Source organism: Durio zibethinus, chromosome 22, assembly GCF_047325235.1.
Source record: "Durio zibethinus cultivar Kanyao isolate XHJ-2024 chromosome 22, ASM4732523v1, whole genome shotgun sequence".
In the NCBI taxonomy this organism is placed as follows: domain Eukaryota; kingdom Viridiplantae; phylum Streptophyta; class Magnoliopsida; order Malvales; family Malvaceae; genus Durio; species Durio zibethinus.
The window spans coordinates 19981008-20005098 of record NC_143183.1 but is presented as its reverse complement, the minus strand read 5'-3'; the positions used below and the strand labels follow the sequence as shown (position 1 = coordinate 20005098).

Here is a 24091-nt window from a genome sequence, read left to right as displayed (position 1 = left end):
GTCTACTTAAAGAACTGATTATTATACCTCTTTTGTAAACTATTAATTCTTGTGCATATTTTGATATTTCTACAACACAATTTGTGGGAGCAACCTCAATTACCTAACATTAATACATAAAGTGGTGAGACTTTTGATATTTTGTCTTCTAGGAAGAGCATCTTACAATTAATTACCTGGGCTAATAGGTCATAAAATGATCTACAACGTCCAGTCATCTTTTGTTTTAGATGAATTTTCATATAAGAAGATGAAAAATAATAAAAACTTAGATACAAAATTAGTCATTTGTCAAAAGTTAGGAACATGAGCAATTTGTACTTTGAAATTATTCATCTTTTTCACTCACAGACTCACATCCATAATAGCAGCTTCTATTTTCTTTATTGTTTCATTAACTGTATGGTTGGATCCAATCCTTGCCCTCTACCTTTTGTCATTATATATAAGAAGAAAACAGTTTGTTTAATTTATGAATGAATTAAGGATGCTCTTCTTTATGTAAATTTTGGTTTTGATTTAACAAATTTGCTTGTCCTTCAAAGAGACCTGATAAACCTAGATCATGTGACATTTAAATTTTTGTAAAAGGCCTATATTTAGCTACTATCCAAAAGCAAGTTCTTTGGCTATATAGAAAATATACATGCCAATCTTAATTAGTTTAAATGACTTGTCTGTGTGCATCGATGATGACAAAGGAAAATTGGCATGTTACGCATACCTTTAAATATCTATGATAGACTTTTTTTCTATGGCAATGGTTTGAACCACTTGTGTCGCTTAATTTTCTCACTTCTTGTTGGTAGATTTCTAAGGTGTTTGCTGGCATCTTTATGTAGCAACTAAAATAGCAAAAAAACCAATTATCAATAATCAATTCCTAAAAAAAAAAAAAAACTTCTCGTTCCCACAACCTCTTCAAAAAATTGTTAGCAGGATCACCGATTCAAGTTTTGTTTTGAGTAAAGGCAATTGGGTTAATCATCAAATAAAAAAGACAATTCTAGAATGAAGTATTTACATACATTTAGATTTGATAATTTGTGTTTTCGTGTCATGTTTCGTGTCGTATTTGACATATGTAATGATACGAATTCTTAAAATATGAACATGACATAAATTATAAAATGTGTTTAAATCTTAAACTCAAACACGACACATTTAATATACATGTTATACATGACACAACACGATTAACACGAATAATAAATCCATTTAAACACTAAATGAATAAATACGAATAATATGGATATACACAAATAGACACGACTAATATGAATATACACGAATAGATATGACTAACATAAATATATACAAAGAATATGACTAAAATAATAAATAACTATAAACTATCCATCATTTATAAATTAATAAATTTGGCATATTAATAATATAAAAGAGTACATACATATTTAAAAAATAAAAAAAAGTTAATACTCATTTAATATGTATTTAATATATATATTTAAATTTAAATTTATATTATATAACTATATTAATTTTTAGTATCAAATTCAAAATGATAGACTATTTAAGATTAAAGAATAAAATAATAATATATAGGACTAATATTAATATTTATATTGTATTTATGTTATTAATATAAAAAATTAAATGTTAAAAATAATTTTTATATGATGTTAAATAACTAATTGAGTATCATAATTAAAAAATTAAAAATTAAAATAATCTTTATATGTTTATATTAAATTAAAATAAATATAAAAATATGTTAAATGTGTACTTATATGACAAGATTAAATTAAATGTGTTATTCGTATCGTGTCATATGTTTAGATGAATCAACACATATACGACACAGATTGTGTTATGTCAAAATTCGTATTGATACAAATAAACATGAAATATGTTTTTTTAAAACACATACGTTTTTTTCCATGTCGTTTTCATGTTGTATCATCGTGTGGTGTACGAAATTGCTAGGTTTACATACATTCATGATGTGAATTTAGGATGAAAATACATCCCAACATCCTGACTTACAATCATGAAATCAACTACAAAGATGCAATAATGTATATTGGACTCAAAACTCGAAAAAGGAAATGAGAAATATAAATTAAGGCTTTGGATATTTATACTTTTCAACAGAAAATATACTTCACTACAAAGGAAGGTAGGCAACTCTATCCTTCTTTTACAATCTTTTGCTAAATATTTTCCCTATTTCCACATTTAAAAGGGGACTGTAAGAATAAAAAACACTAAAAATCAATGTTTAATTCTCATAAACTACCATCACAGCAAGATAGAAACCTCACAAAATGCACCTAAAAAATTGAAATAGAAACAAAAAGAAACATTTTTTATGCTATTGGGATAAGTTCTTTTAGAGACTTGCAAGTTCATATAGTAGGCTTAAGAGGTCATACATAGATGTTACAAAGTAGTATGATATCTTTATCTTGAGCAAATCATGGCTACCCATTTTCAAAGATAAGTTATGCTTCAGTTGTTAACCAAAGATATCACTCTCTTTAGACCTTCTATCTAACCTAGTGCTTACTCTTTGTTGTATTCCTATATCATTCTTTACACTTGATATGCTTATCTACACAATCTATATTGACTTTTTTGATTTTTTAACTATTGAAATTTAAGTCAGAAGACAATTAAATTCTAATGCTAATTATATACCTCATAGGAGCACTACACTTCAAAAACTAAAAAACTAAGATAGAAAAATGATTAAAAATTTTATAATATAAATTACCTATTTTCAATCCAAACTATAATTGTAGTTGGCCTTGACTAGTCCATGTCATATGTGGATACCTGCCAATAGAAAAAAATAGTCAGTGACGTTAACATCCAAACTCAGAACTTTAGAACTTTGATCACTAAGGGCCATTTTTTAATAAAATTCAAAATTTTATTTTAGTATTGCTTCCTTTTAACTTAACAATAAAAGGTAATTATCAAGAGAACCAGTAGGAACATACTTATAGAATAAAATTTTTTGACTTTTCTTAGCACAAAATTATCATAATCTGACCAAGTTAAGATGGTGCGTAAGAGCAATAATTTGAAGATGTACTCTCACAACATAGCAGAAGCAATTCAAGATCAAGGTTGGGATTTATACCAAATTCAAAATTGAAGAAGCCACTAGTTATATCTACTACTACTGTAACTATAAAATGATTACCACATTTCCCATCCCTAGTGAAGATGAGGTATTGCAATGTGCAAAAAAAAAAAAAAAATTCAACTTTAGTAATAAAATCACAATTTATCATGACATTAACATGTAAAAAAAAAGAAAACAATCTAAATAACTAACCTTATAAGTACATCAAGGAAAGCATTAAGACCAACTAGAACATGAATAATATGACTAGTATCACTATTGTTATCGATAGTAAGAAGCACTTTTAGCTTTTTTATCTTCTATAGCAGTTTGAGAGCCTCTGTAATCAAGCAATCTCACAAATTGTGAGTACCTTGTCTTCGAAAAGATGAATTACGTTCTACCAAAAAAGTTTGTTTTAATGTAAGCACTACAATATATTTGAACAACATGGCAAATACTTTGTTTGTAAACCCTAAAACATAAAACTAGGAGAAAAAACTTGTTTGTTAGGTTTAGACCTTGTTACCACTATGTTAATAATTTCATCCATCCATACATGACCAAATGACCTAAATACCAATTATCATGTAAGGTTGTTTAGAATATAAGCTTGTAACAAAAGGCAAAACTCAATAGTAATAGTTATACAATACTTATTTGGTTACCTCCCTTTAACAAACTTCATGGTATAATCTGACATCTATTGAAATAGTTAACAAATAAAGAAAAACTTATACTAAAGTGAATTTCATAATAATAATAATAAATAAATAAATAAATAAACAAAATTATACACAACATAATTTCAATGGTTTTTAAGACTTGAGCATCACTCGGTCCATTGTTGTGTCCCACTTTACCCTATTATTTTCATTAACCACTACACTAGGTATGTCCTTCAAATTTGCACCTTAGGAAAATAAAATCTTAGCTATTGAGAAATGAAAAATATGTCGATCCTAATAACTATAAATAAGTAAAGTGCATATACCTTCTTTTTGGGAATGTGACAAACACATTCATAATCATTACCATTTAATTGCAAAGGCTAATGATCATATAACATTCTTGAGGATGATGTATATCTAGCATCAACTATTAAATTCATTACATCTATATAGAGCAAAAACATAGTAATAAGCTGTAGAGAACATGGACAACAGTTTCATTTTAATGATAACACCTATAATATATATCAAGAGCTAAATTATTATTTTTTCAATCTTTCTAATCACCTCTAAAAATTTCTTATCATGTTTGATAGGACTGTAAGTAATTATAAATGGACATGATTTTGGACATTGATAAGTTTTACTTTCAAACATAAGGCAGAAAACTACAAAAACTTTAACTAGGTAAAGTTAAGTAAAGAGGTAGGAATAGGAAATAGTTCCTACGAGTGTAAGGCAATTGCTTTTCTTTTAAGTTGATTGAACCTTGTCTTGCCAAATATTTGGCATACAACAACCATAATAAAAGCAAATAGACCTTTCCTTTCATTATGCAGCATTGCAAAACCACCCAAGAAGGGTAACCTCAAATTTTTTTATAAGGAAATAAGAGGGAATGGCAAGTTCTACAATTAGGTGCATCGCCTGAATAATGGCAATTAAGGTACTAATCTTGGGGGTAAAAAGCCAAGTCTTAGGGTAGAAAGAGTGTGAAAATTTGGTGGGTTTAGGGATGTTATTTAGATGCCTAAATTTCATAAAGAAAGAAAAGTCATCATGGTATAATCTATTCTTACAATCAAACAAAATGGTTCTAAATCTATTTGCACACTTATGGAAGGACTAAACTAATCCACACCTTCCTATCAATCTCACTGCAATTGAGGGACTTATACAAGTAGCCTTTTCATATATAAACATTGGACTATTTTTTAATGTTGGGTATTACTAATATGTTATAATTTCCAATTATTTATCCAAAGCAATCTCAGATATGCAGTATCCATATATCACTTACTTCTATTAAAAATAAAATCTTAGATATGCAATTTACAATCCAAAGCAAGAACCTCACAATAATATACTGCTTGCTTCTATTGAAAATATGCAGTACGTTATGATAATTGATGTTCTTCATATAATAGAACCTCAAACTAAAACCATGATGATTCAATATGAAATAAACCATATAAAAAAATTGAATTTGAAATAAACCATATCCAAAAAAATAAAAAAATTACAAACAGATCAAAACCAAACAAAAACTAAACAAATCTCACCAATTTCATGCGATTATATTGAAAATTCGAATCTATTTTACCATACAAAATTCAAGAAATAACTAAAATAATCAAAATTCATATTGAAAGACTGCATATTTACATTACCTACTAACCTTCAACTAAATTCATAACAACATTCAACAATACCTGTACAAAAAAAATAATCAAACAAAAAACAATCTACAAAAAAACCCAACAAATTATCACCCATACAACATGCAACAAATATTTTAGACAAATATTAAAAAAAAAAATCAACATGCAAACCTTAGAACATAATACACGTGCAACCCTTAAATCCAAATAACACCAACATGTAAACCTTACAAAAGTTTGTGTTCTATTTTCAAAATTTCTTTTGGGCTTTGTTAACACTTAAATGGAATCCATAAAAAAATATTATGTTAAAAAAATTTTGTTCAATAACAAAAAAGCTAAAACAAAAAATTAGAAAAACCTAAAACACATTCAACAATTCATCACTATCAAAAGAAATTGAAGTTTGTAACACCAAAATCCTCCCAAGAAAAGAAAATATAAACAAAACCTATATCCAATTAAAGAAAAAAAAACAACCCAAAAGATTGACCCAAAAATGCATAGAAAAATAGAAAACCTAAAACAAAAGACATAAAACAAAACATATACCAGTTAGTTTGTTTTGCGCTAGCAATCTTCTCTTTCAAACCACCATTAATCGTAAATAAAATAAAGCTTAAAAGAAACTTTGAAAGATGTGTGTATAATACATCTAGCAAATACAAAAAAAAAAATAAAAGTCACATGTTAACTTGCAAAACACAAAACAAAATAGAAGCCACCTGTGATTATACAAAGCAAAAGGTTTAAAAAAAAAAAAACTACACATGTCATCATCAGGATCCTTAAGGGATTCTTTTTATATAGGGTAGTATTGATAGTAATTCAAAAATTTATTTTAAAAGTATAGTATTTTTAATCTTGTTTCTTAATTTGTAATGTTTTTGTCATGCCATCACCTTTTTTATTGACTTTTACAAAAAAAAAAATTAACTCTTTTTTTAATCTCTCTTCTTTCCAAAGAAAAAGTTAATTCAATGCCCCTAATATTTTCATGCAAACTTTCATCATATACAATTTGATTAGCTCTTTTTTAGTAAATAATAGTTAATTATATAATCCATATATATTCGTAAGAGTTTTTGAAATTGATCTCATAGGTTTTTTACTTTTACAAGCAAAATATGGCAATTATAAAGGTAGCCAATTGACATGAATAAAGGAAGGAGATTCATGATGTTGGAAAATATATCATCTATATATAAGCATTTTTATTTATTTAATAAAGATTATTTGCCATAAAAAACATAACTTTTATTAGTTAGTTATTTAAATTTAAATGAAAAAGAGTTAAAAATGAATAACATAAAAACTCTTCTAAATTTTTTAAAATAACAAATTTACCATTCAATTTCAAGCATTTAGTTATAAATTTAATAAAGATTATTTGCCATAAAATATATATTTTTATTCATTAGTTATTTAAATTTAAATCAATTAAAAATTTACAAATAAAATTTTATCAAATTAAACTACATTAAAAATTTATCTATAAGATATGGTGGATGTATTGTCAAAAATTAAAATAAATTTACTCTTTTCTGTTTGCTTTTAGAATTCTTTTTTATTCAATTTTATAAGTAATAATTTAATCAAATTCATATAAAACATATTGCTCATCCTATAGGCTATGGCACATTATGAGTCTGTGATATTGAATAAAACATGGACAAATCTTTCCCTTGCTGCTCAATTAGTCATTATTTTAATCTAAATTATTAGATTATAACATGTATACCTAAAAAATGTTTAACTTTATCTTAAGTAAAATAGATAATTTTATTTTTCCTAAATACAATATAATTTATTCTTTATCTTCTTTAATGGTATATATCATGAGTCCTTAAATATACTTATATTTTTCATTTATTTAATTTAGATAAATTAAAATTAAAGTTCATACAAAATTATTAATTAAATTACTAAAAAATTATTGACAAAGAGTAATGCACGTATTTTGGTAAGTTTGTATGTTTTATTTATTTTTTATTTTTATGATAAATATAGATTTATATGTTTAATGATTTCAATTGTTGATTTTTTTTACTCTAATATTTCTAATCACTCTATATAATCGTGCCTTAACGTTACAATATTGCCTAAATGAATCTTTGCTTTAAAAACATAATCTCCCATACCTTTGAATTGCTAAACTTAGTTTTTATTTTGTTTTCTATAGATTGATTCTATATTATACTTAAGTTAATTTTGATCTATCCTTTTTTTTTATTATTTTTAATTTCAAATATTTAGTACTTAAGATACTTTAATGAAACCAAAGTTAATATTGTTAAGAAACATTAATCTTCAAGAAAAAAATTATTTGATATACTATTAATTGAGTTTTTTTTAAAACTCTACAAGCAGGTTAAGAAATTAATACATCACTCACTTTTTTTTTCAATTAGGTTTTTTTAATAAACTCTAAAACCTAAAGGGTAAGTGTCATGCTACTAACTTCATTTATAAAATTTAAACCTCTATTATCAATATATTTAACAATTTTTCATCAAAACATATAAATTTATTTTTTTTCAATTAAGAATGCTCTAGCATATTTTTGTATTTTGATAGTGAAAAATATTTTGTGAAATGATTAATTGTGCTTGTTTTATTGAATGATCAAAACTCTGTTAGTTCTCTAACCAATTATTGCATTCTTTGAAACAATGAGGTTATAGTTCATTTCATGTTATTTGTTTATTTTTTTTAAGTATATGATTATTGATTTGTACTCTTATCATGAAAGTGTCTTTTTAATAATTATTTGTACTTTCATGAGTGTGTTTATTATAGATAAATACATATATTATTTATGTATATTATATATAAAAGTGTGAACTCTAAATAATATTAAAAGTGATTTTTTAAATTGTTAGACTTTTATTAATAATACACTACATGCCAATCATGCATGTCAAACAAATTCTTCAATTCATAAAGTAAGGAAGACTTAGAATTGAACTCATTAGCCATATGATAAACATTTTGAAGAATAAGGATGTGGAATAAAATATATTTATTTATATAGTCTTATAATTAAGATCATAAATTAATTCAATTGATACAATTAAATTATATATAAACAAAAATAAGACAAATGAATCAATTAATATTTTATATAGATCTTAAGATTATTTATTTAGTCTTTTTATTACTTAATGGGTCACTATATCATAATATATATGAAAATGATAAAAAAAAATAGGTGTAAAATGATGAATGATAACGTGAACTTCAATTTTTTTTTCAAGTAATGTGTAAAAAAGTGCTCTATTTGGAATTTAACATACCTTACTATAAATAGTTATTTAAATTTTAGCTAAATATTTAGAATACTTACAAACATATTCAAACTTTAGATTTTATAGCTTACCTTGAATGAGAGATTTTATAATTAAAAATATGTTTAATATATATCAATATTATATATAAAATATGATAATTTATTAAATTATCTCTATTTATTTTTATATAATTTTTTTAGTAAATTAAAACATTGTCTACTATTTATTTTTTTTATTAAAATAGGTTTTTTTTATTAAGTCATTTATAACCCCACTTAACACAAACAATACGATTGAAAGGCTTAAAATAGTTTTTTTATATATGAATATTTTAGTGTTTGTAACACATTAGATCTATTAATATATTTTACATAGTTAAATTAATTATAGAAGATTTAGTGGTAAATCAATTATAATATAGTAGTAAAAGTATATTAATATAGTAGCAAATTATTGATAATTTTATTGCAAATAAGTGATAATTTTAAAAAAATCAGTAATAACTTTATACTAAATAAATAATAAATGTATAGTAAATTATGAATAACTTAATAATAAATTAATGATAACTTAATAGTAAATAAATAATAATTTAGTAGTAAATAATTTATAAGATAATTGTATGCTAATGATAATATATTAGTAAATACATAGTAACATAGTAGTAAATAACAAATAACTTAATAGTAAATCATTTATACATAATTATAAATGCATAACAATATAATAGTAAATTAAGGATAACTTAATAAAAAATAAGTGATAACTTAGTAATAAATCAATAATAACTTAATAGTAAATTAATGATAACTTAATAATAAATAAAATTCAATTTAATATTCCTTCCATCCCAATAAAATTTTCACATTTTGATTTTTGTTGGTCAATTTTTTCAACTTTAATCACCTATTATTTTATATTTATTATTGATAAAAATATGAAATATATATATTTCAAAAACTTTAAATGAAGTGGTTTCTAAATATATGTTTTGTAAATTTTAATTTATTAAAATATTTAAAATAATAGGTGTCAAAGTTAAAAAAAAAAAACCAAAAAAAAGTCATCTGTAACAATTTAACTAGGACAGATAGAGGGAGTAGTAATTAATTAGTGATAACTTAATAGTATATTAATAATAGTTTAGTTGTAAATAATTGATAACTTAATAGTAAATCAGTAATAATATAATATTGAATGCATATTAATTTAATAGTAAATCAATTATAACATTATTGTAAATGCATAATAATATAGTAGTAAATAAATGATAATTTAATAAAAAAATGATAACTTAATAGTTAATTATTAATAATTTAGTAATAAATCAATGAAAACTTAGTAGTAAATTAGTGATAACTTAATAGTAAATCTGTTTTAGTTTAATAGTAATTGAATTATAAACTTTATTGATAATATAGTCGCAAATACATAACAGTATAATAGTAAATCATTGATAATTTAGTAGTAAATTATCGATAACTTAATAGTAAATCGCTAATAATGTAATAGTAAATTATTGATAAATTTACTATAAATCAGTAATAATTTAATTATAAATCAATGATAATTTAGTTATAAATTAATTAATTATTAATAATTTTATAGTAAATCATTAATAACTTCATAGTAAATTAGTAATATCTTTATAATAAATCATCAATAAATTAATAATAAATTATCAATAATTTAGTAGTAAACCATTTATAACTTAATAGTAAATTTTTCATAACTTAATAATAAATCGATGATAATTTAACAGTAAATCAGTGATAAGACAATAGTAAGTAAGTGATAATTTATTTGTTAATTAGTGATAACATTTTTTTATTCTTGAAGTTACAAGTGATTGATCCCTAGTTATTAGAAAGAGCAAAGCTAGAACTTTCATATTTGGGGACTAGGATAAACATACTATGAGCCTATTCATTAAAAAAATTTAGTAAAAAAATTCTAAATTTGGATGAAACAATAATGTTATTATATAAAAAGAAAATTATCTCATATATTGTAATTAATTGATAAAATTAATAGTAAATCATAAATAACTTAGTAGTAATTTAATGATAACTAAGTAGTAAATAATTAATAACTTAATAACTAATTATTGAAAACTTAGTAATAAATCAATGGTAATTCGTAAATGCATAATAAAATATTAGTAAATCATTGAATTTAGTAGTAAATCACTAATAATGTACTAATAAATCACTTATAATTTACTATTAAATTATCATTGATAATTTAATAGTAAATTAGTTAATATTGATAATTTTGTAGTAAATCATCGATAACTTCATAGTAAATTAGTTATAACTTTATAATAAATTATCAATAACTTAGAGCTAAATCATTAATAACTTAGTAGTAAATCATTCATAACTTAATAGTAAATTGTTGACAATTTAATAGTAAATCACTGATAACATAATAATAAATCAGTGATTATTTAGTTATCAATCGGTGATAAGTTTTTTTTATACTTGATGTTTTTAGAGATTGAACTATGGTTACTAGCAAAAGTGAAGTCAAAACTTAGTAATAAATCAGTATTAACTTAGTCATAATTTATTGATGAGTTAATGTTAAATTATTTAGTTATAAATCAGTAATAACAATAAATCAATGATAACTTCTTAGTAAATGTATTTTAGCTTAATAATAAAGTTTGGATAATTTAATAGTAAATTATTCATATTTTAATTGTAAATTAGTGATATAACTTAGTCACATATCATCGATAACGTATAGTGATAAATCATTGCAAACTTAGTAGCATTTTTTTTGTTTTGGTTGAATATTGATATTAAGCTATATTTTTTAATATGTCTAACATATTTAATTCATTTAAAAAATTATATTGATTGCCATTTAATATTAAGGTATTGAATTACAATATTTGTGTGTATTGTACACATATATAAATAATTAAAACAATATTCATGTACCAATTATTATAACAACATATTTTATTGAAAAAAAATCAATTTTTGAAGTGAAAATTTGGAATGACTTTATCTAAATTTGCATGTCATTTATTGTCTACTTGATAATGTATTAATAGTAACTAGATTAGTATTATATCTTTACTAGAAATAAATTGTTGTGTTCTGTGGTATCCTTTATAACATTAATAGTAACTATACAAAAAATTATTGTCTTTAAAGATATTTTCAAAGTGAAAGAGAGAACTGATGAATTTAAATTTATTGGAAAACACCATTGAAAAATTACCTATCAGTTATTTTCTCATATACATAATATTTTAAATTAAAATACATGATCTAATAATACTAATAATAGTATGAATTTTATAAATTATAGTTTTATAACTATATTGATCAAATGATGAATTTTTTTATGACTTATATATACAAAGTTATCAATGATTAACTAATTTACTACTAAATTATCATTTATTTACAATTAAATTATTAGTGATTTACTATTAAATTATCAATATTTTACATTTAAATTACCAATAATTTGCTATTACGTTATTATGCATTTACTATTATGTTATCATTTATTTACTACTTAGTTTTCAATTATTTACTACAAAATCATCACATATTTATTACAAATTAACTATAATTCATTATTAAGTTATCATTGATTTGTATTAAATTATCCATGATTTACTATTAAATTATCATTAATTAGCTATTAAGTTATTGATAATTAACCACTATTGAGTTATATTTATTTACTTTTAAGTTTATGATGATTAACTACTAAATTATCATTAATTTACTATTAAATTTTTTATGATTTACTACTAAATTTATCAATTAATTACTATTAAATTGAAACTGATTTACTATTAAGTTATCATTGATTTATTAGTAAGTTACTAATTATTAACTACTAAGTTATCATTTATTTTTTATTAACCTATCATTTATTTATTAATTTCTTGTTATATATTTATAACTATGAAATATGAAATTTAAAAGTCCATTAATAATATATGAGATAATTTTCTTTCTATATAGTAACATTGTTGTTTTATTTAAGTTTATAATTTTTTTTACTAATTTTTCATTGAATATGTTCATGATAGATTTATCTTAATCTCTAAAATGAAAGTTTCAACTTTGTTTCTACCGATAACTAGGATTCACTCCGTAGTAATTTAAAGTATAATAAAAGTTATCAATAATTGATAATTAAGTTATCAATTATTTACTACTAACTATCAATGATATATTATTAATTTATAAATGATTTGCTACTAATTTATTAATGATTTGTGATTCAATTATGAATGGTTTATCAATCATTGTTGGTGATTTATCATTAAATTATTAATAATTTATTATAAAATTATAACTGATTTACTATTAATTTATTAAAAAATTATTAATAATTAATAATTTATTATTAAATTATCACTGATTTATAATTAAATTATTAATAATTTATTAAATTGCCCCCCTTTCTCTATCTGTTGGGTTTTAATTTATTAAATTGATCCAGGGGATTCGAATCTCTAATTTTTTGGAGTTGGTGGTGTTCTTCTTCAAAGCCACTTAGAGCTCCAAAAACTATAAAATTAGATATGAGTTGAAATTTGGGTCTTAGAAGTAATTTATCAAACTTCAAAACCAACCAAATCCCTTAAATTTGGTTAGGTGTGACCAAGAAAAATGGGGTGGAGCTTCGACTTTTGCTCCCACCGTTTCTTAACTCCTATAATAATATCTAACACTTTTTTGACTTTTTTCTTTTTTTTGTTTGTTTGTTACTTTATAATAATAATAATAATAATAATAATAATAATAATAATAATTGTATCCAATATACAATAAATATGATCAATATGTCCAAATAAGTTTAAATTGGACACATAAAAATCGTGAATGCCATTCGTATCTATTTCGATCAATCCGAATAAAATTATGTGTCTACATAATTGATTTGATATTAGTTTATAAATGATTTATCATTAAATTATGAATGATTTATCAATCATTGTTGGTAATTTACTACAAAATTATTGATGATTCATTATAAAATTATAATTAATTTACTACTAATTTACTAAAAAGTTATTAAGGATTAACTAATTTACTATTAAATTATCAATGATTTATAACTAAATTATTAGTAATTTTTTATTATGTTATTAGTGATTTGCTACTAAGTTATCAGTTTACTACTAAATTATTAATGATATACTATTATATTTTTATATATTTATTATTATGTTATCCTTAATTTATTATTTAATTTTTAATTATTTATCACAAAATTATCACTGATTTATCATTAAATTATCTATGATTCAATATCAACTATTACTATTTTATATTAAATTATATATGATTTATTATTAAGTTATCAATGATTAATTATTATATTATTGACGATTTATTATTAAGTTATACTGATTTAATTTTAAGTTCTCAATGAATAACTATTAAGTTATCAATTATTTACTACTAATTTATAATTGATTTACTGCTAAGTTATTTATTATTTATTACTATCAATTAATTACTATTAAACTAAAATTGATTTACTATTAAATTATCATTTATTTACTATTATGTTATCATTGATTTATTACTAAGTTATTAATAATTAACTACTAAATTATCATTTATTTTTTGTTAAGTTATCTTTAATTTAGTATTATGCATAATATATCATAAGTTATCAAAATTATATGAAATGTTATAAAAATTATATCAAGAGGTTACCATAATTTTATCAAAAAAATCTTAAAATTATATCAATGATTACAAAACTTATATCAGAATTAGCTACCAAACTAACATAAAATGTCACGAAAATTATATTAAAAGTTATTAAAATTTTATCAAGTTTTTAATAAAGATTATCAAAATCAAAATTAAATAAAAAATTATTAAATTTTACTTACATTATATTAAAATTAAAATTAAAATATTATTATTTATCATTATTATTATTATAGTATCCAAGTTATTTATTAAATTGAATTTTAAAGATAAGATGCACGTGTTAAAAACTAATTTATTTATATATTCAGGAAATTTTATTTAATTTTTATAAATATATTTATTTAAATTTATTTAACTTAAACGAATCAATCATAAATTATATTTTAACGTTTTAATATCTAAACAAAATAAACTCAAAAATAATGTAAATAATTTTTTACTGAATATAAACACTTTAAAAATAAACAAATTAACCGCAAACATAATACTATTCTTTCATAGATTCCGTACGATTCCATCCACTAAAAAACTATTCTTGAGTTAAAATTAACAAAGAAGTTTGTAAAAGATTTTTCTTTTAATTTTTTTATTCTACTAAATCAATAATGATATATATGCAAATATTATAATAATTAAAATCGACTTGATAAATATTTAATTTTGATTTTTTTAAAACAGTTTTTTTATTATATGCTTGCTCATTTTATTTGAAAAATATTATCTTTTAAAATAATTAATATGATTAGTTTAAATACGTTTTCGTTTTTTATAATGTAAAAATATCATGTAAAAAATTAAAAGATTCTAATTTATCGTATCAAAGTTTTTTATTTTATTGTTTTAAAATTTATTTTTATTTAAAAAATATATTTTTATGATTTTATCACTTTAATACTTTAAATATTAAATATGATAAAATAATATATTAATATTGGAAAAAATATATAATAATTTTATTTTTATAAAAAATGGTATTAATGATTTATAGTTAAAAATCACGAGATCAATTATTTAATATATTCATTTTGTTATATATATATATATATATTTGCATGTCAACGTATATAATTATAAATTTTGTTAATTTATTATTATACATTTGCATCTATTTTTTTATTAATAAATTTAATATATTATAAAAAATTATTATAAAATATTACTTTGACCCCTTCAAAATTGAACCTCATAGTCTCCACTGAACAAAGTAGTTATCTGGGGCAGCTTAGGTCTCTTGGTCTTCTTATTTAATTTCTACTAGACTTCCCAGCCACCTTCCATCATTATGCAACTTCTCCTGGTTCTCTTTCTCTTCGCCAACTTCGCATTAGAATTAAGAATCAGACTCTTGGAAAAGGATATCTCGAATTAAATGGAATCCAAAGAAGCTGAGGCGATGCTACAAAGCCAAGCCACAATATGGCAATTCACGTACAGCTATGCAGATTCTATGGCACTTAAGTCTGTTGTGGAACTCCGCATAGCTGATATAATACACTCTCACGATGGGCCAGTCACTTTGGCACAAATAGTTTCATGTATTGATGGCGCTACTTCTCCGGATGTTACCTGCCTGGCTCGCATCATGAGATTCCTCGTCCGGAGAAAGCTTTTCACTGTCCATCATCCTTCCGACGGCGGAGAACCCCTCTATGGCCTGACTCACTCATCAAGATGGCTTCTACATGACTCGGAGCTCAGCCTGGCACCCCTGATACTTGCGGAGAACCATCCGTGGCTAATGGCTCCCTGGCACTACTTTAGCCAATGTGTCAAAGAAGGTGGCACTGCTTTCAAGAAGGCTCATGGATGTGAGATGTTTGAGTTTGCATCAGGAAATCCTGAATTCAACGATCTTTTTAACGATGCCATGAAATGCACATCCAAAGCGGTGATCAGGGAAATTCTATCAGGCTATAAAGAAGGTTTCAGCTCCATAGGATCATTGGTTGACGTCGGAGGTGGGACAGGAGGCTTGATGTCTGAGATTGTGAAAGCATATCCGCACATCAAAGGGACTAACTTCGATTTGCCACACGTCATCGAGAAAGCACCGACATACCCTGGGGTCTGCCACATTGCAGGTGATATGTTTGAGTCCATTCCTAAAGCTGATGCAGTTACCATGAAGGTAAGACCTGTTAAACGAGTTTCTAATATTTTATTGGAATCAAATTGACCTTTCTTCTTTGTTACGTAAAAACTGTTGTTGACATGATTGAACTGGAATCGTCTTTAATTGTTGTATTGATCAAGTCAAAAACTAACGACAACATAACACTCTTTTCTTTGAATTCTGTCTAATAACAATTAAATTGAATAGAAAGCTTTTCTTTTTGAAGCATATATTTATTCTTGTCTACTAGTTAGGTGGAGAGCAGTTGGATATATTAATTATACTATGCTCTCATTTTTTTGGGTGAAAATAAAAAAAAATTTTAAATCTCACTGGATAAATTTTTATAATTTTATTACATTTAAATAAGTTTTTAATTTTTAATTTTTAATTTTTAATTTATAATAAAATAAACTTTTAATTTTTAATTTATATCTAAATAAGCTTTTAACATAAATTAATTTTTTGTTTAAAATAATAATTTATTTAGATTTGAATCAAATAATAAAAATTTATTTAAATATAATAAAAATATAAAAATTTATTTTAAAAAATAAAATAATTCAAGAGATTTTTTTAATATTTTATTTTTTGTCCATTAATTATGCTATCTTTTCTTTATTGAATACAATAAATTTAAATATTTTCTTAAATTTGGAGAAAATTAAATAGGAACAAATGAGACTGAACATTGTAATTGCAAATCCTTTTGGCACTTTAGATGAAAATAGATTTTTAATAAAAAAAAATGAAGTTCACAGGGAAGCAAGAATATGATCTTAGTTAAGCAAACTTAATGAATTCCCTTTTATATATGTTTGTGTGTAGTATATATTGCATAACTGGAGCGACGAAGATTGCATCAAAATTTTAAGAAACTGCAGAGATGCAATTCCAGCAGAAACAGGGAAAGTCATTTTAGTGGAATGCGTTTTGCAACCAGATGGTAGTGGCCTCTTTGACGACGTGAGGCTGATATTCGATCTCCTGATGCTTGCACATTGCTCTGGTGGAAAACAAAGGACTGAACTTGAATGGAAGAAAATATTGACGGAAGGGGGCTTCCCTCGTTACAAAATCATCAACATTCCTGCTTTGCCGTCCATCATCGAGGCCTACCCAATTAGGGAAAATAATTAAGGTAGCTATATATATGTGTGTGTGTGTATGTATGTATATATATATATATGTTGATGTCGTACCAGAATACGCATACAAGTATTCCTCGACGAACCGTATTCCTGTAGATATTTGGACGTCATATGGACCGAAATGAGGAGATTACAAAGGACCTTCAGTATTATGCAAATGGTATCCATCTTGTATCGTGACTTCCTCTGTTATTAGGGATGATAATGAATAATAAATAAATGGGTATCTGTCATTATCTGATTTATTTATATTAAATTTAAATAATTATAAACGGATAAATAAGAAATTTATTATCTTTATTAGATTCGGTGCAAATACGAATAATATTATTTGAATATTCAATATTCAATATTTGAATTGTTTAAATTTTAATAAATAGTAATAAATATTTAAATTAATATTTAAATTTATTATTTATTTACATATGTAAAATATATAAAATTTTATGATTATAAAATGTTTCGGATCTTAAAAAATAATATTTATTTATTATTAATTAAGAGTGAATTTAAATTTAAAATTAAATTTTATTTATTTTATATTTTAACAAAAAATTTAAATAAATAAATATTTTAATGGATTTGAAATATTTAAATCAATTCGGATTTGAATAATAATATTAAAATTAAAAAAATATATTATAAATATTAAATAAATTTAGATATGAATATCTAAAAGATAACGTATATTTGCTCTTTTATCAATCCTATCTGTCTTCACTTTTTCTTTCTTTGAATTATTCCAAGAATGTTGTTATATAATGTCAGTTGCCTTTTCTCCTTTTCTCTGCCTTTTTGCATCTTTCTGTCTTAATAGCTTTTTTTATCCTAACTTGGTTTCAAGTGTTATATTAATTAGGAATGAGCTCTTGTGATGTCACGGGTTCAAATTTTTTATTGTTTAAATTAAATATTTTTAAATTATTTAAAATAATTTATAATTTATTTTAATTTTTATTATTTTGATACAAGTTTTAAAAAATTAAATTAAAAATAATTTTTATGTCATCATTTTTTTGTAAAATTTACCTAATTAAAAAAAGAAAAAAGGTAAAGGAATCAAATGGAGTTAACACGTGAATATTTCAAATTGGTCCTTTTTTCACACAAAATTTATCTAATAAAAATATAAAAACTAAAGATAAAAAAATAAAAAAGTAAAAATACTAAAAATAAAATAAAAAATAGCTCACTGGGGATTTTAGATTAAAATATTAAATAATAATATCATTAATATAATAATATTTAAATATAAAATTAAATTAATAATAAAATATATACTTTTATTTATACCAAAGGTGGCTTAGAGCAAAACACGTTAAATCCGTTTCTAACTCGTCCCCATGTTCTTAAAATAACAGACCTGACATAATTCGATTCGGATTTTTTACAAAAAATGCACACATCTAATTGAAAGGATCAAAACTTTTCGGATACTGATTATTTTGTTATCCCTATCGATTGTCTTATTTTGTTGTTAAATTTATTTAATTAAAAAAATAAAAACAAAAAAGTGAAAGAGAAAACAATTGGGATGCTACACAGATACCTCAATTGACATTATTTTTTCACAAAATTTATCTAATTAAAAAAAATAAAAAGCAAAAACTAAAAAAAAATGATGAAGAAAAAATATTTTTAGTTAATAATGTCAAATGGGTCTACCTATAAATCTTTAAAAAATATTATTTATTAAATATGAAGAGTAGAAAAATGAAAAGAATATAAAAAAATTAAAGAAAGAGAAAAAATGAAAAAAGAAAACAAAAGAAAAAAAGTGAGTTAAAGGCAAATTATGTAAATTTTACATTATGGATAATATAAACTTTTATATACCTTGAGGTGGATAGGGACAAATCATCATTAATCCATTACCAAAGTGACCTTGTTTTTTTAAAAAAGCTCAATTTTTTTAACATGATCATGATAAAAAAATTGCACCCCTATCAAATTAGTCGGATCGAAATTCATTGACAACGATAACCAAGCTCACAGTTATGTGTGGGAAAAAATTTGTATATGGGGTGAATGTGGGAAACACGCATACTATAAGGGGTATCTATGAAATTTACTCTTAAAATAACAAAGGTAGTGATGAAAAAAAAAACCAAACGAGGATGTCACGTAAATTTATTAAATTAAAGTATTAATTTTATATATACTTGGACGAGAGAAATACCTTAAACTTTGAATCGACATGCGTTAGATTTTTGTGAATCGAATCGAAACTCATTAGACATAGGTTATTTTGTTATCCATACCTCCATTGACTCTATATTAAAAAATTTATTTACCAATTTTTTGTTGTAACGTTTATCTTATTAAAAAACAAAAAAAAAAATGAAAGGAAAAAATTGAAATAAGATGGCATGTGGATATATCTGTTGGCTTTTTTCATTTTCAAAAAATTGATCTAATAAAAAAAAAAGAAAAAAATTTATTAAAAGAAAAAGAAAAATGGAAAGCAAAAAGAAAAAAGAAAAAAATTGAGTTAGAATGCGAAATTAGTAATTATGAGTTATTCTTGCAAAATTTATCTTATGGACTTTTTTTAAAAAATAAGCACTAAAAATCAAAAGGAAAGAAAAAGCAAAAAGTATTAAATCTCGATACCACGTAAAAATCTCCATTAATATTCTTTTGTTACAAAATTATCTAATTTAAAAAAAAAAGAAAAGTATGTAAAAAATATATTTTTAATCCATAATATCAAATGAATACCATAAAAAATTAATAAAATATTTATTAGATATGAAAGAAAGAGAAAGAGAAAAAAAAAAGTACATAGAAAATATGTAAGAAAGAGAATATAAAAGAAAAACAAAAAAACAAAAAGCATGATACTCAATATAAAAGGGACCCCAAAAATTTTTTTTAAATATAAAAAATATTAAATATACAAATAGAAAAAGGAAAAAGGAAAAAGGAAAAAAAAAAAAAAAAAGAAGGCTTGACATATGGCATTCCAAAACACACAAAAAAAATTCAAATATAAAAAATATTTATCAAGTATAAAAAAGTCAAAACAAAAACAAAACATTAACAAATGTAAAGTAAAAATTTGTAAGATTTATATAGGGTGGCGAGCAAATTATTATTTTAAAATGAGCTATTCTTAAATTTTTATTACTACAACTAAGACACCATGTTATTACGTGTTTATGAAAAAAATTATAAAATTATCTCAATTTTTTTGAGATTTTTTTATTTTTTTTAAATATTTGCCTTTATTTTTAAGATTTGATGATTTTAAAACCATCCCATCATTCCTACCATATTTTAAAATCAAATAAAATTTTTGTATAAAATGAATACGTGAATGAATATGTTGTAAAGCATTTATTACAAAATGATTTCAAGCCAAAATTTTCAATTTGGAAAATTTGCCTTTACCAAAATTGTTTTATGACAAATTCTTCTTATATGGTGGTGTAAATGCACGTAAAGTAGCAAACAACAGAATAAGCAAATTAGGACAATATTATGTGTTAAGGTGTTAAACAAAATGACAATAAATTTTTTTTAATTTTTTATGTATTTATTTATCTGAATTCACCAAATTTAATAAAAAAGAAAGGAAAATATATAAAAAAAAAAGTTTCTTCATGTGTCCAAATTTATAGGATTTTTTTACATAATTGGTTGGCATAGCTCTATAAAGGTTAACTTCTTAAATTTTTTTACATACCGAGTTTTGATATCTTTATAAGCTAAAAAGTTCTCAAGTTGCTCTCATAATCATTCATCAAGATACCCTAATTTTCCCTTATGATAGGCTTCAAATGAAAAAGATTCAATTTGAATGTGAATATTTTGCTAACATTTACTAAAGGTATTACCTTACGAGATTATATGTACTCGCTCTCTCCTAAAAAGACAAAACTCCAATACAAAGCTCATGTATGAATATATACAAGTGTAGTGTATGAATTAATAAACAAGTCTCTCAACATTTCATTCAAAAATCCTAATACACTTTATTAAATAAACATTAACAAAGAATCAAAAGAATAGTAATATTAATAAAAAAATGAATTAAGAGTTTATATTAATAAAACAAATATAAACCCATGAATTAATGGACATGAAAATAGATCAAATTAAAAATAAATTAAAATCATTAAATTAAGACTTACGATAACATATGATTAATGTTAGTTTTATTGAAAATATTCTGTTGGCATATTCACTATATATTTTATGGATAAGAATTAGATCTATTCAAAGGCCGGGGTTATTTGCCCAAACTCGAAGGCCAACCTAAGTTTTGGGAAGGCTTAAAGAAAAAATTAAAACCCGTTAAACAGGTTCAGACACAATTTTTAGATCAATTTAAGTTTCGGGCTGAACTTTAGATAAAAGATTTAAAACCTTAACTTGATCAAACCCAAATATGCACACACACACACATATATAAATTTTTTATTTATATATATATATGAATTATATATAAATTAATTCATATATATAAATTATATATACTTTCTTAAACTTAATTTTTATTTTTATATAACTTTTATTCTTAATTTTTATATATAATTTTATTTTTAATTTATATATATGTGAATCGAATATAAACCCATTAAACTTAATTTAATCACATTTTTTAAAAAAATTTTATTATATAAATTAAATTTAATGGATAAGTTGTGATTTATTATTTTAATTTGAGCCAAGCTTGAAAAAATTTTGAGGTTCGAAATTTCAGGTGGGGTCGAGTCTAACTAAGCATATAAATTATTAATACAAATATCAGCTTGGTCGAACTAGGCCTGGCCCACCACATGAACATCTTTAATAAGAATTAATTTCTAATTTTTTTATCAATTTTTAAAAATTATCTTTGAACATTTTTATCATTTTAATTTTGTATTCCTTTTGATAAATGACAATCTTTGACATTAAATTTATTTTTTAAAATTTTTCAAACACTTCGATAGAATTTAGAAAAGTTTTCTCACGTAAAAATTCTCACATAAAAAAAATTTTCTAAAGTTTCTTTATCATTCCATCATTAGTTAATTTTTCGCTTATTCCAAAATTTTTTAAAATTACATGATAAAAAAATAACTACACAAACAAAATATATTTACAATTATCTAATATTATGAAATTACATTTTTAACTTATATTTTTTATCTATTAAAAATAATAAAAATATGTATTTCATCTAAAAATTAAAATTTCAATATGCATAAAAATAAAAATAAAATAAATAAACAAACATATAAATAAATATAAGAAAATAAATAAAATACAAAAAAAAAACTTAATTTATCAACAACTAAATTGAGTCATGATTGGGTTGAGTTATTCATGGATCAATGCGTAAATCTTCATGTAGATCTGTTTCTTCAAAATGATGTAGTTTGAAATTTTTATAAAACTAAAAATCAATTTTTTCCTTCATTTTCTCATTTGGTTTCTCTCTCTTTCTTATTATCTCTTCCCTTTCTCTAAAACATTTTGAATTCCAACAAAAAAAAAAAACTTCAAAGTTTCAAATTTTAGCATAAAAAAACCTAATCAACTTGAATTTGAACAAAAAACCTATATTTTGATGATCAAAAAATTAAACGATCCTTGGTAAATTAAAATCAAAATAAAAAAATCATTAAACCCAAAATTCAACATTGAAAAATTCAACTATGCTTCTGTCCATCATCATTCATCGATGAAGAAAACTAAAAAAATCTTTTTTAATCCTCACAACCTTTTTTTTTTTTTTTACTTTTTTAACTTGGATTTCTCAAAAACCTTCTAAAATTTAATATATCTAAATCTAAAAATAGGTTCTAACAACCCCAAAAATGACTCCAACCACCATTTAAATAACCTAATACTACCAAAATAACTCCTTCTCTTACCCTGGAACATCAAGAATAGTTAAAATCTTTAAATTCAAAATCCAAAGAAAAACTCTTTGCTCATAAATTTTTTCATTGAATGCTTGCTTGTTTTTTTTTTATTGATTATAGTGTAATTCTTATTTTTAAAAATTTATTTCACTAAATAAATTTTTTATACTATGATAATAATGATAAATACTAATAATTTAATTTTGATTTTGGTATAATATAAATAAAATTTATATAACTTTTGATATAATTTTGATTTTGATAACTTTTGATAATATTTTGGTAATCTTCAATACAATTTTAGTAAGTTTCAATTTCACAAAAAAAAAAAAAAACCTTCGATACAATTTTGGTTACCTTCGATATTAATTTGGTAACTTCTAATATTATTTTTGTAACTATTGATAAAATTCTGGTAACCTCTTGATGTTATTTTAGTAATTAACCTTCTAATAACTTATGATGTATTTTTAATAATCATTACTAAAATTTGTGTCATCATATATTTAACAATGGATTTCTATAAGAAAGTGTGGTTTTAGTTA

At 22.7% G+C, this 24091-nt stretch overlaps 1 protein-coding gene across 1 annotated transcript; it reads left to right on the top strand.

Annotated features, from left to right (window-relative positions):
- Window positions 1–15672: 15672 nt before the first annotated feature.
- LOC149512674 ((R,S)-reticuline 7-O-methyltransferase-like) lies at window positions 15673–17939 on the top strand. The gene is made up of 2 exons (XM_089751618.1): window positions 15673–16552; window positions 17366–17939. The coding sequence occupies exons 1-2, from the start codon at window positions 15794–15796 to the stop codon at window positions 17675–17677; spliced, it is 1071 nt and encodes a 356-aa protein (XP_089607744.1). The 5' UTR covers window positions 15673–15793; the 3' UTR covers window positions 17678–17939.
- Window positions 17940–24091: the final 6152 nt, after the last annotated feature.